This window comes from Ochlerotatus camptorhynchus, unplaced genomic scaffold (assembly GCF_037179485.1).
Source record: "Ochlerotatus camptorhynchus isolate MF236.1 unplaced genomic scaffold, CSIRO-AGI_Acam_v1.1 ptg000045l, whole genome shotgun sequence".
Lineage (NCBI taxonomy): Eukaryota > Metazoa > Arthropoda > Insecta > Diptera > Culicidae > Ochlerotatus > Ochlerotatus camptorhynchus.
In genome coordinates, this window is record NW_027040536.1 from 163852 (window position 1) to 179075 (window position 15224).

The window sequence follows — 15224 nt, forward strand, 5'->3', positions numbered from 1 at the left end:
TCTAATCACCAGTTTGTACAAAAATAAATATTCATTTATTAATACAAATAAAGTTCTATTTACATTCGTCGCCTGTACGTATGTATCACTGCGATAACCTCTCCCGCGTCACATAGCACCCATCACTGACTCGAAAAGAATTTTTCGAACGGCGCCAGTCGCAGAATATCGTTCAGCAGTTGCTGGAAGTTCGCCCGGAAGCTTTGCGTAAATTCGCTCTCCACAATCGAAAGGATGTTTCGCCCCCGTTCCAGATCGAACATTTGGCTGTGCTCCGTGTAGTTTCCACTCATGGTGAACCAACCGAAGCCCACCGTGTGATCGCCGATGGTGATGTCAAAATCCGTAATATTTACCCGCACGTATATCCGGTCGTCGCTCTCGTAGGTCATTCCCTTTAGGTGCATACGCAGGGTGGAGTTTCCTAAAAATAAACTCGTTAGTCTCAAAGACGATCAGATTCCAGCAACATGCATCTCACGAATCGAGGAGAACATTTTGGCCCACTCTGCTATCTGTCTGTCATTGGCCAGTTCAGCCCTGTACGATCCATGCACATCCAGAGCAGGCATATGGAATTGCAGCAAAAATTCAAGTTTGTTCAAATCTGCCCTGCAAAATTCGGTCATTGTTAGAAGATGATTGATACAATTCAAATAGCACGACCTACTTCACATCTGTGACAAAGGAATTCTTAAATCCTCGCATCTCCCGGCTCTGGAAGTACGTGTGGATGTTCCTGTTTCGCACCAGGGTGGCATTCGGGAACGCAAGCGGATCGATTGACATCACGTATATTCGATCGGAGATCTTCCCATTGGACATGTACGAAACGTAGTACTGGATGTTATCTTGGATACACTTGTTCAGAGAGGGCGACTGCCGTGGGCATCCATTACCTTCATAACCTGTATTCAGAGGAGCAGAAATGTGAATGTGAATTAACATGTTGAATTGTTACTATAATGAATAACATAATTACTGAAATATAAGAAACATTTCCGGTCATAGACCATTGTTTCGACCAGCCTTTTTGACTGTAACCTCTTATTGATCAAATCTGGTTTTGTAAACCTGTGATCAGTGAAAACGTGTTCGGTTCAATGATATTATTTGAATAAAACCAGTAGTGAGGATGGGCAAGCCAAACGTGTTACTTCTCCATTGTTAAGAATTGTCATATTGAAGTTGTCGCAGAGGTCATATATCAAAAAAGAACTGTTGTCATCATACAAATCCCCGCCTGTACCGTGGGAATTAAAATCTGCCATCATCAACCGTGGAGTAGGAAGAACTGAACAGATATCTGAAAATGGTTTTCGATTAACCGAAACTCGGGGAGGAATGTACACAGAAGCAATACAAAGACTCTTACCTTTAATAATAGCCTAACATGCGACAACTTCAACACCAGGAAATTGTGGAAGATTCGCTTTATAGAAGGAATGGCAACTTTTTGATCAAAAAAAAAACACTCCTACTCCACGCGAATCCTCACGATCCAGTCGAATAATATTAAAATCATAAAAAGGAAGATCGATATCTGAAGAGAGCCAAACTCTACCTATATATATAAACTGATTTGTGCTTTTCAGAGGTGAAACACTTAACTTATCGACTTAATTTTCCTTAGTCAGGAATACAGAACCATTAAAAAGTCCTTAGCATCAAGTACTTCGGAGTCTCATATTTTTTTGAAGTCCTGTGGGGATTTTACCGATCAGACTTATAATTGAGGTCCAACTCGTGCCGTGTGACTCAGACTTTCCCATTTGAAGAGTTTTCCTATACTGGAATCTTAATTATTTTGTAAGCATGAAATTTTAACAACTGTTTGAAGCCTCAGAATTTTTAAAGCTATTTACCCAATCCTGAATCTTGAATTACTATGTCCGGAGCTTGAGCAAATGATCGATGTCTGATCTGAAGTTTCATTGGATATATTTGAATTATTTTTTAATAATTTCCTTTATAATCATCTCAAGATGTCGTCAGATTTGCTTTTCCCTTGATTCCCCTGAATAATGTTATTATTCTCTCTGGCGTTCCATTGAAACTTTTGTATCTAAAAGTCTTCAAATTTCTCTGTATACCTGATTTGGAATCCTCAATAGGAAATTCTTAGCATCTATTTATTTATTTATTTATTTCGTCAACCAACGTAGACTAGTACAATTAATACAGTTTTGTTTTCTTAAATATATATTTATAAAAAAAAAGTAGTGTCAGCTTTCTTGTCTTTTCTTTTATGAGTTGTTATTTCTTATGGAATAAAAATATTGCTTTAGTTTATGCCGAGACATTGTAAAGTCAATGGTTTCGCAGTGTTTATTGTAAGAGGCCATCATGCGGTTTAATGGCCCATATTTTGCATAATTTGTGCGATGATGTTTTATGGCAAATAAATTTCGATTTCGAGTTGCCGAGTGGGTGCATGGAAATTTAATTTTGATAAAAGTTCTGTTGAGTCAATTCGCTGCGAAACGATATCATTTACAAATGAAACCATTGCATATTCACGACGCTCTTTTAATGTTTGTATGTTTATAAGCATGCAGCGTGCTTCATATGATGGAGAAGTCCAACCTAATTTACGAAGAGCGTATAATAGAAATTGTTTTTGTACTGATTCTAATCTTTCTTCGTGCGTGATTGAAAATGGAGACCATACAATACTGCAATATTCCAGTATTGACCTCACATAGGCAATATATAGTGTTTTAAGTGTGTAAGGGTCCTGAAAGTTATAGCAAAAGCGCTTGATAAAGCCTAGCATGTTATTTGCCCTGTGAATAATTGTATTGTAATGGTCTATGAAAGTTAGCTTAGAGTCTAAGATAATTCCTAAATCCCTAACTCTTTCACATTTGTCTACAGTTTGATTTCCTAATGCAATTGAAATATTTGAAGTTGTTCTTTTTCTACTAAATGATATTAAGTTACATCGTATCTTAGTATTCTTAATAAATCTCCCGAGGTTTCCGTTAATTTTATCCAAATAACTCTTTTTGAAAGTTACCGTTTGAAATAGTGCTTCAAATATTGCTAAGAATTTCCTTGGAGTTCATCTCAGAGTTGGGTTGGAAATGAAAACAGATACATCTAGGAATTCTCAGGATTTTTTCCCAGCAACATCCCTTCAAGTTAAGCCAAGCATTCACAAATCATCCTCCTAGAATTCCCTTTTAATTCCGTAAAGATCAATCTTTTAAATTTGTCGAACCTCTTAACGAAATCCCTTCTAAACCAACACACTCAAAGCTCTTCCGTAAAGATGATTTTTAAATTTGTCAAAATACTTCACTGAAAAGTAATAATCTATGCTTCAAGTAAGTAATTTGATTTAATAATAGATAAAACTTGTGATGTTACTTGGGGTATTTTACCATATTTAGATGTTCCAATTAAACCGGGAAAACTAGGTTAGTCAACCGGGAAAACCTAAAAAAAACAGGTATTTAATTTCTTAAATAGAGTGGCCAGGGTGCACTTGTTTAAAGTCCGTTATCTTCATAATCATTTTAGATTATACAATTTCACTTTTCCATTGTATATGATCTAAATTACCGATGATCATAAATTTCCTGAAGTTTCAATATCCTGGGTTTTTACTCCGTCAACTTGAACGATTTCGAAGCCTCAGATGTTTTTTCAATGACCCGATTTTTGAAAAATCTTTGAAGCTCGGTAGCTTCAGTATCAGTCCAAATATCGAAAAACCATGTAGCAGAATTTTATTTTTTTCTATGTTCATAAAATTGTATTTTTACAAGGGCGGAATCAAAAAAAAAATCCAACCCCAGGTTTTTTAAAAAAACTCTATGTCCAAGATCATGAAATCTTTTCTATGTTTCAGAAGCATTTAAATTGTTCTAGGTCTGTGAACTTACATTCTTCCATATAGAAAATAATTGCAGATTTTCTTAATTTGTTTGTATAAGAGATCGCAAGTCCCAGGATTTAAGAAAATCTCCAATACATCTAAAATTTATCCCAGAATCTTACAACAGCTTTCAAGATAGAAATTTTACAAACTTTCACAAAATTTTCTATGTCCGTAATTTTTCCAAGTAGGTTAATTTTCCTCGCTCCAGTATATCGATAATTTTTCAGTTGTCTAGGTTCCAGAGTTATAAAAATGTGTCTATGTTTGAGGTGTTACAGACCTTTAAATTGCTTGGCTTAATTTTTTTTTTAACTTCTCCGGACTCCAAGATTTCAAAATAAATGTAGAAATTTATTCTAATAAGCAATTCATGATCTGAATCTAAATTCAACTTACTAAATGGTTTGATTCCAAGAAATCAAGGACGGAAAATGAGTACTGTGTGAGGAAATCGAGTTTAGAAATCTAGATAGAGCTGGAATTAGGGCGTAACAGCCTTTGTAAACAATGACTTCTTTCGTTGATTTCTCAGAATTCAAGACACGCCTACACAAACCAACATAACCATCGGGTAGAGGAAGTCTTCCTCTACTCGATGGTGATGTCGATTTGCCAGGAAGAGCCATGGCTTACGAGAAATCATCGAGAGAAGTCATTGTTTACAAAAGCTGTTACGCCCTAATTCCAGCTCAATCTAGAAATGATCGGTGTTCTTGATTATTCAATTAATAGTGATTTTTCGAAATCAAATTTACGGGAACCTTTAACCATTTGTTTTATTTTAAAGAAGCTTGGAAAATGCTCCTGGTGGGCTGTGAGTTCATAATATTTCTCAATGCAGGCCGGAATCAACGACCGATCCGATCAATAAATGTAACTATTAGTCACTTTTTTATTGTTTAAAAGGAGCGCCAAAAGGCAACAGCGATTAGTACCCATTCGTTCCGTACCCTCCAACTTCAACAACCCTTTCGATGGACACCAGGAAAAAAACAACAAACGGTCCTTTCCAGGGCCACCATTTGAAAAACAAAAGGCCCTTTTCAGGGTCAACAACCAACAAACAGACAGTTCTTTCAGGGCAAATACAGAAGGAGTTAAGATTATAGATTTTCGAATAATGAATATAACTAAGAGCAAACCTGTTTGCTCCGACCACTCACGGCCTTTGCGCAACATAATTCAGATCTATGGCTTATATCATGTTATATACACAGTTCAAAAAAGTAGTGTAAATTTCTGTTCAGTATGATGCACATAAATGGAGTGTCACATTTCATATAAGTTTACATTATATATCATGTAAAGTTCTGAGACATTTCATGCAATGTAGCAAATATAGTATACAAAAGCTCATTGTTGTAAACAACATTGTTTACAAGATGCTCGGTTGCGTGAAATGAAATACAAGATTACGTGAATGAATGTTTACATCACAATTAAAATTCAAAAATTTTATCTGTGTGGGCTATTTTGCTATGAGCACTCATACATAGGATTTCCAGTGAAAACTAGATGTATGAGTGCTCATTGCAAGGCAGCCTATATAATATGATGTAAAGTATTCATCACCTACATAGGGTAAATTATGGCTTCGGCACCTATTGACTGTTTTCGGCAACCGAAATTGAAACGTTATTTTCACTCTATTTTCCCATCAAAACTCTTCGCTGAATGTATTAAGCCGATTCCTTAACTTTTCAGCTTCAATCGGATTACATTTTTACGACTGTGCAATCCTGTTATGCCATATTTTTCTTTAAATGAATATACACACTACAAAATACGGCTGATTTCGAGTTGCCGAAAATAGAACAGCTGGTTAACACGCAGTTCAAATGGAAAGGGTGCCGAAGAAAAAGAGACTGCCGACAATAGTCACACTCACCTGAGAAGTTTGGAGCGTTGTAAAAACATGTTCAACCCGTTTTGATCAATTCTGTCGATTGGAATCGGTAGAACAGCAAGCAGCAGATAAATGTCAACAAACAAACCTGTCATGTATGTGTGTGACGCTGAGAAATCGCTAATAGAAGTTCGGACACTGCTTAGATTGACGAGAATACGTAAATTCCCCTATTTCTCTTACCAACGGCCTATAAAGGGTGTCCACGATGAAATTGCCACACTATGAAATTGCTCTAACTTTTTAACCGTTGGGTAGAATTTAATGAAAATTTGGGTGGATTTAGTTCATAGTGCATTATTTACATCCTGCAAGTTTTAAAGTCCTGTGATCAAAACTCGCGGAAATGGAGTCGAAAGAACAGCTCGTGCGTGATAAAATCTTGCGCATTCATCACGAGAACAAGGATCTCTCGCATCGTTCCATCGCTAAAACGTTGGGAATCGCGAATTCCACGGTGTCGCGAGTGATTAAGCGGTTCGAGGAACGGTTGACCACCGATCGGAAGCCCAGAAGTGAAGGAAAAAGTATTCCGTACAACACCAAAAATCACAACCGCGTAGTTGGGGCCTTCAACCGAAATCCGAACGCCTCCGTTAGGGATGTGGCTAAGAAGCTGCACCTAAGCCGAAGTTTTGTCCAGAAGGCCAAAACTAAGGCTGGGCTTCGAACGTTCAAGGTACAAAAGGCCCCTAATCGCGACGAGAAGCAGAACAAGTCCGCCAAAACCCGTGCCAGGAAGTTGTACCTCAACATGCTGACGAAAGTTGAATGCTGCATCATGGACGACGAAACAAATGTGAAGGCCGACTTCAAACAGATCCCCGGCAACCTGTTTTTCACGGCCAAGGATAAGTTCAGCGTTCCGGAGCATGTCCGCACTCAGAAGATGTCCAAATTTACGAAGAAATTCCTGGTTTGGCAAGCCATCTGCACGTGCGGGAAGCGGAGTGCACCTTTCGTGACCCAGGACACGATGAACGGACAGGTGTACATAAAAGAGTGCCTCCAGAAGCGGCTGCTTCCTCTCCTGAAGGCCCACAACGTCTCAACAATCTTCTGGCCGGATTTGGCCTCATGCCACTACTCCAAGGACGTGCTGAAGTGGTATGCGGACAATAAGGTCAATTTCGTGCCGAAAATGTTCAACCCTCCCAACACTCCGGAGCTCCGCTCCATCGAGAAGTACTGGGCGATTATGAAGCAGCACCTTCTTAAACGACCTAAGGTAGTGAAGACAGTCGAGGAACTGAAGAAAGTATGGGTTTACATGCAAAAAACGGTTGATTCACAGGTTGTGCAGAATCTTATGGCCGGGGTTAAGGCCAAGGTGCGGGCATTTGCGTATGGACTGTAAATAAAATACGAGTAAAATGGTAAAATGAAGTTTAATAGTTATTTCTCAATCCCTGAAAATTTGATGGCAATCGGATGAAAACTCGAATTTTGCGAATCAATTTTGTGTGTGGCAATTTCATCGTGGACACCCTTTACTATACTTACTGATATAGGTACACACTTAGAAATAACTACTTTTACACGAGACTTAATCCATATTGGACGTAAATCTTGCAACATAAACAAACATTTCATGTAGAATTGAGTGTTCTCAAACCGAAATATAAGCAAGTCGGCGAAGAGAACGTTTGATTGAATTGATTTTCTCGTTTCTCTCAACTGATTATTATGTCAAAAGAGCCGCTTACATGTGTTGGGCACCGAAATGTGCATGCCTTTTTCGTAGTGTGTAAATAGTCATGCTTGGCATACACAGTTTTGCTCGCGAACTGCTCATTTGCTAATAACTTTGCACATATTTAGTTGACGAAACATAGTCGATAGAATATAGTTTAAGCTTTTTATAGGTATGCAAAAAAAGGAGATTGTAATTATAGTAATAAACTGTATTTGATTTTGCGTTGCAAAAATGAAGTGAGAAATGCTCGCTACACATTTCGGACTGTAAGTGTTTAAATTTATTGGTGTTGATTCAAATGATAAGATTTACCTACTCTTTGCATGTCTACAGTGAACTGTGATCCTAATCTATCAATTACTTTGAAGAAAACTAAATTTCAACAACTGAGTGAAAAGTTATTAACAATGCCAAGCATTTAAGTAGTAATATCATTATGCAGAATTTAATGTTACAAACAAGCTTTTAAATTACAGGTATCATTTCTCAGGGCCACCATTTGAAAAACAACCGACCTTTTTCAGGGCACATAACATATGTGAAACTGCATGCAAAATAACTTTCTGAAAGCTGGCCTCTTTTTTTGTGTTGCCGCAGTGATATAACTGGTATAGTTGGCAATCGATCTGTCAAAACAAAATTGTCGTGATATCGAAGCTGTGCGTTCATTAGGACCAATGTCGAAAACGTAAACAATGGCTTCATTCCTATATTTCTTGTAGTTCAAAGTCAGGGTTGAAAAGGTAAGGAAATGTTCACAAGGTTTCACGTACAGACTGACGATTGCTGATGAAATTTTACCATATGAGTCAAGAGATATAGAGTGAAGGCGAATTGTAAATTCTCGTATTCTCGTGTAACGAACAATCGTCGCCTACCTCGCATAACTGGTTCCAAACGGAGAAAAACCATAAGCAACGCTAGTTTGTTGATGTTTGGAACCAAATTCACATATGGAAAATCAATGAGCGTAAACAGGTGAGGCCCAGTGAATTTATCGTCTCTTTTGTTCTTCGGCTGTTTAAATGGATGACGGAGTTGGACGTCACACTCGTATAACCATTTGGAAGTGGAAGAATGAAAGAGACGACAAATTCACTGCGCCTTACCTTACATATCATGGGACCGGATTCCCTAGAACGTGTAAACTCAGTCTGCGATCTAGGCGTTACGATCGATTCCAGGTTAATGTTTTGCGAACACATAAGCATCGTAACTGCCAAATCATACACTGTGCTTGGTATCATTCGTCGTCATTCTTCTGGTTTCACCGACGTTTATTGCCTCAAGACACTATTCTGCTCGTTGGTTCGTAGTTTCTTAGAATATGCTTCCCCAGTGTGGACTCCATTTTACACTACGCATATTCTTACGATTGAACGGATTCAGAAAAGTTACATGAGGTTTGCTTTACGTCAGCTCCCATGGAATGATCCAGTCATTCTTCTCAGTTATCCAGACCGATGCATGCTGATTGATTTGGAATCTCTCTCAGCAAGGCGTATCAAATTGCAACGACTGTTCATCTTCGACCTAATCACCGGCAATGTGGACTGTCCCAAACTCCTGGAACGGATTCCATGGAACATTTCTCCTCGTAGATTTCGTAACCCTCCACTGGCAATTCCATTCCACAGAACTAACTTTGGATGGAATAATTCATGTTTGCGTTCCTTTAATGAGTTTGATTTTACTATGTCCAAAAATGGGCTAAGAAATAGAGTAAGAGGTTAAGTTTTAGTTTTAAGTAATCAGTCTGTACGACGTAGTCGAAGACGGTGTGCAATAAATAAATAAATAAATAAATATCGTGAATGGATGATCAGTAGGCAGATTTCACAGCACATCCCACCCCTGGGTAATGCGCGATGTCAATCATACAAGGTCTGACCCAACTGACTTATTGGTATTACATAGTAGAATGTGGAATGTGGTGTTCGTATTTCAATGAGCTGGATTACCGAGGTGAAGCAATCGGTTAAGTTGTGTGAGTAAAACCCCTGTACGATACAAGCAATTAGTGACGTCACTACTTGTGTTTACGTTGATTTTTTGGTTTACTAATACAACAATATTTTACGATCTGCTTCACCTCTCTATGTATCTCATTGTTCGTATTTCAGCGCAGTGTTTGTCTTTTTACACGAAACAGCTGTTGTCTGTGATGTCACATCTACTGTTCTCAGTATGGAATGTTGTGCTCACGTGACGTCGTCATTCGCTTGCACAGCAATGTTTACAGCATTTCTGTTTCTAACACCAGCAAGCTGCCTGCTGTTGCAGACCTTATATGATTGACATCGGGTAATGCGGCCTTTTTTTCGACTAGCTTACAGGGGGCTTATCAAAGGTTCTTTTTTTAACTTGTATTTTCAAGCCGGTCAGAAGCCAATCAAGAGCGTTGACTTGGTTGAATTCCATTCGATTCATTTCGTAAATTGCGATAGTTGAATGTAATTGAATGGAAACTATTCGAAGATTTTATGTTTGCGTTGAATACACCGTTCGAAAAATTCATGTAAATTTCTGCGAGATATAGCGCACATAAAATTAACGCTAGATTTGGCATAAATTTACGCGATATTTCGTGTAAATTTAAGCGCAATATAGCATAAATTAGCAATATTGAATGTAAGCTTGTAAACGATTTCGCTGTTTATGCCGAGTATAGCTCAAAATTAAACGAAGGGAGATTGTACGCGATAGTTAAAATTCAGATTTTTTACTGTGTATGTGTAATAAAACTAACATTTTGAATTAATAATATTGTTCACTGTGCTATTAGTAAGTAAGGTTATGAGTGTTATAATACATCATGAAATATTCTGTTGACATTTATAAAAAGTCGAGATTTTTCTAAGAAATCTAGCAAAATAACTAAGGTAAGTGTATCACTTTTAGACCCTAGTGGTCGTCTAATTGGCCTTATCTTAAATTTCACTTTTTAATTTTCTTTCTAAATATGTTTCGATACAAGGTTAAAAACATATGTTTTGGCAAAAATCTACCCAAATAAAGCCATTTAAATTTATTTCAAATTTGACTAAGGCCCTAGGGTCAAAAACTGGACCACTAGGGCCAAAACTGGTACACTTATTCTATGTAAAATAGATTCAAACGAATACTTTCGTTCGTAAAAAGTGCTTGTTGTTGCTAGAAAAAAATACCCGTTCCTGGTAACTTTGAGACAGCTTGCTGGGAGCCCCAGTCTAGGACCTTAGTCATAGTGATCGAAAAAGTTTGCCAGGAACGCCCTTCGCCTTTTCGATCAATCTTTCCACGTTTTAGTGCAAAGTAGTTGGAGTAGTTCTTTGTGTTGCGTCTGCTGAAAAAAAAATTCAATAAGCGCTCAATTTGATTTATCGTCCTACTTGCGAAATTCTTGCGAATGGAACGATGGTCAGCTCAAAACACTGCATAATTTCCGCATAAACCGGGACACTTGTTGCAAAATGATGCTGCTTCTCTCTGGACTTCAAAATGTAATCTCCCATCGTTTTGAGCTATACTTGGCATAAACAGCGAAATCGTTTACAAGCTTACATTCAATATTGCTAATTTATGCTATATTGCGCTTAAATTTACACGAAATATAGCGTGAATTTATGCCAAATCTAGCGTTAACTTTATGTGCGCTATATTTCACAGAAATTTTCATGAATTTTTCGAACGGTGTATTCAACGCAAACATAAAATCTTCGAATTGTTTCTTCTAAGTTTACAAAAAGATTTAAGGTTAGAAGAATTAATGAAGTATTGGCGTGGAGTTTCCCCACTTTTTTGCCAGAACTACAGAAAAACAATACGTATAGCTTATAGCATTTTAGGATTAATCGTTGGGTGGCAGGTCATTGGATGCAGCTAGCTATATAGTTATAAATAAAGGACGTAAGTAGTTGCCTGATCGATGACCAGCTTCACGCTTTCGTCAACTTAATGCCATCAATCTTGCTTTCTAAAATGCAACAGTCGGGTGGTCGAATCGATAGTGAGCCCGTTCTAGCGATTGAAACATCAGCAGAATCTTGCTGCAGTGGCTGCAAATTTGGAATGTCATCAGATGAGATTCTATATTGTTTTTGTTGAGGGGTCTGAGGAACTTGATCACCATCTTCCGGTCGGGTCAATTTGTCCGGTATGAACATGTCCTATTTGAGTGCCTCTGGATAATCGTCTTTTGTTGCTTCAAAACAAAACATTTGAACTGTAAAAAAAAACCGGTTTGCCAAACATGCCATTATTCAAGCAAACAATAGATTGTCAATGATTTGTTTTCATCGGGAAAATTTTCCGCTATAATTTTTTTTTTCGATGAAAACATTTTGCGTATACGTATACGTGACGTAGAGACTGTACGATAAACGTCAGCAATCTCTATGTCAGTCCGATCTAGTCCGATGACTGACACTCTCGGCACTGCGGGCACCAGGGGGGCTCTATCACTGTCAACCATGTATAGATGTACGACAGAACAAAACAGCTTACTCTTTCACTCTTGCATCACAGTGGTGAATGCTAGAAAGAGTAGTTGGTTCAAGAGTCTGTTGCAGTCATCCTAACCCCTATATTCATCACATTGTTGTGAGCAACGACGAATTGATTGTTGAACCCTTGGCGGGCACAGCTGCGGCACACTTAGAGTAAAGCTGGCGCAAAATGAGTATGTAAAGTTACCACCTCTTGGGTGATCCCTAAGAACATGATTCTATTGAATAAAGTTACGGTAGTTTACAATTTTGTAGAAACAACCAAGTTGCTATCTCTTTATGAAGGAAAGTTATAAACGGGAAGTTAATTAGTTTTCAAATGTTCGAATGAACTCAAAATGGAGCAAGTTTTAAGCTTGTAGTGGCACTTTAAAGATACATTTTTAGGTATGCGAGAAAATTGTGAGGATTTTTTTGTTCGACTTATTTAATTGCCTTTCTAAAAGGGCGTATTTAAATGAAATAAGTGGACCTTGTAAAAATCGTGTACCTAGGAAAATATCCAAAAATATCAAACATGAAACAAGCAGGTAGCTGGCAAAATTTCTTGTATTGTCATATTCCCTAAAACAAATATTAATGAACTATTAAAGTTAATGAAGTATACGCGATCAAAACCGCAAAAAATGGTAAGCTAACGTAGTCTTAATAAACGTCGTTTCCGGTACAATTTGTGTTGAAAATAGATGATAAGATCTCATAAGAACTGCCTATCGAGGCACCTGTTATTATTTGATCTCGATCACGAAGACACTTGATCATCCATCACCACCGCAAGATCTCTTTCTCCCCATTGATGCAGTCGCGTGAAGTGCATATCCTGCCAATCATCATCATCATTCTTTCTTCTTTCTTCCCACAGCATACTCACTCTCAGCTTAACTGACTCACTCTTCCAGTTCTTGCTCGGATTACCTCTCCACCGCCCTCGCTACCTTCTATGGGTGGAGAACGAGATCATTCAACTTTTGCAACACACGAGACTCGCATTTCTTTCCGTTTCGAGCTTTTTATGTCTAGGTGTAAGTACCTACCTACTTACTACCCGTAAAGTAGTAAACAACAAATGTTGCTCGCCAGCCAGAACAAGGTGATCCACACGGCACACTAAATATAGGTACCTACTACTACGCGGGGTCACCACAGAGCACGGAGACACAACGGAGGCGTCACCGATATTGTGATGCACATAACTACTAGGAGTCTATCGTCAATGTGTTCTTTTGCGGTGCTCAAGATAGACGATTTTTTTGTTAATTTAGCATGATCCATTACTATTGAGTTTTTTTTAAACTTGTTCAATGAATTGAGCAACCTAAATCGGTAAATTTATACAACTATTGCAAACGGCGGCAATGTGCGGTTTCTGACTCTGCACGATTCAGATCAACCATTGGGCTGCCGCCGTGAAGATAGTGGTCGCGTACTCCCGAGCTCATGAATGTATATTTTTATTTCATACGCGTACGTACGGGTGTATAATGTTTCAAGGCCAATGTCGAGTGTGAATAACTTGTTTCGATGCTTCCTTCAATCCAGTGTACATGCACACACATACATGTATACTAGGGTGCCTCCTTAAAAAAGTATCTGCAATCTTATAGGTTTGATTCATAACCCCAAAATAGGAGCCTGTGCAAACAATGTAAAAATTGATGGAGGTTTACCATGGATTTTTTTTAATTCCACTACTACCGCTCTATCATTGGTTCAAGCCCTCAGCATGCCGTCAAAATTGAATATGTGGTTTCCGTGACAATGATAAACAAGCCTGTCGTTGTTGTGATTAAATTGGTGTTGTTATCAATTTTCCGTATTAGTCATTTTGCCACATTTTTATCATTCTAGAATTGCTAACAAATTTATCATAACAAAACCAGGCTTGTTGGTCATTTTCATAGCAACCACATATTATTTTTTTCAGCGTGTGGACAACAACAACCAAAGTTAGAGCGATATTTGAGAAAATTAAAGTTCTTCCATACTAATCTCCATACAAATTTTAAACCATATGCGCGACCTCTAGATCTTCATCAATCTTAATCATTTTTTTACGCAGGCTCATATTTTCGGGATATGTATCAAACTGCAGGGTGGTATCTAAGATAGCAAATACTTTTTTTTTCAAAATGAAGCACCCTAATGTACACATGTACAATCCGACAGCAGTTCATAACTCGAGAGTAATTGCCGGGGCGATCCCTGCTCATGGTTTCCTATCTCTCGGAGCGAGCACAAATTACGCACAGTTCTTATTCTTCTCTTGAGTCTATTTTTGCACACCCGTTCTGTTCTTGGAAACGCGGAACAGATCTCCTTTTCCGGAACGCAAATAAAGCAGACCCATCAGGCTTTGTGGCTTCACTCGCCTATATCGAGTTGCAAGTATTGTGCCGTGATTTATGATCATCAATTACACGCTCATAACTTACGAGGAAATCCTTTGACGAGCGGAGAAAATTCTCCTAGCAGCAGCGCCGCCATGGTAACGGCCACGAGCCATGACCTCCTCGTCAGTGCCATAATTCCTTTCTTTGTCAAATATCGCCTCGCTCACTCGCTCTACTCCCGAAACTAATCACGCTTATCAATCGACTCGAATAACACGACAGCACTCCCTTCGACTGCGAAAGTGAATTCACGAATGAAATTCTTCTCTAACAAAGCGGACCGCCAGCGTCGATCTTGACCAGGCCAGGAAAAAGGTGCAGAAAGAGAGCGATCGTAGTCATTACGGTCATCGCCGAGAGCGGTCAGCAATTTCCAGAACCATCATTTGCACGATCCTGTATGCGAAGAAGCATCATCATCATCAAACGCTCGGGATTACCGTCAACGATGCAATTATCGTACTCTTGCTTCTTGGAGAAATTTTCAATTAATCACTGATGCTTCTAAAACGCTCTTTGAGTTGCTCATCTCGGTGATTTCAATTCACTCGATTACCGGAATTCGACCCCTCAACTGTAATATGTAGCGAAACCATTACACTTCTATGTTCATCATTCTCCATTCTCACTGACGAGGGATGGATGGATGGATGATGATAATGGCAACGAAAAGGAATGTATGTAGCTACATATGTAGTACTTTTCCTCTGCTCTTTCTTCTTCGCATAGCTTCTAAGTTCGGTAAGCTCTACTCTGAGATGAGAGTCTATACGCGTAGTGCATAAAGCAGGCGCTGACTTCTGGTCAGTATAGCAAACAAGTGCCTACTTGCTTTGATGGGGAATGACTTTCTCAAAGC

At 38.5% G+C, this 15224-nt stretch overlaps 1 protein-coding gene across 1 annotated transcript; it reads right to left on the minus strand.

The window, feature by feature from the left end:
• Nucleotides 1-12: 12 nt before the first annotated feature.
• Nucleotides 13-14632, minus strand: LOC135715315 (uncharacterized). Its single transcript, XM_065238633.1, has 4 exons — nt 14408-14632; nt 671-908; nt 482-612; nt 13-424 (listed from the first exon to the last, which is right to left on the minus strand). The coding sequence occupies exons 1-4, from the start codon at nt 14496-14498 to the stop codon at nt 123-125; spliced, it is 762 nt and encodes a 253-aa protein (XP_065094705.1). The 5' UTR covers nt 14499-14632; the 3' UTR covers nt 13-122.
• Between the last annotated feature and the right edge of the window lie 592 nt (nt 14633-15224).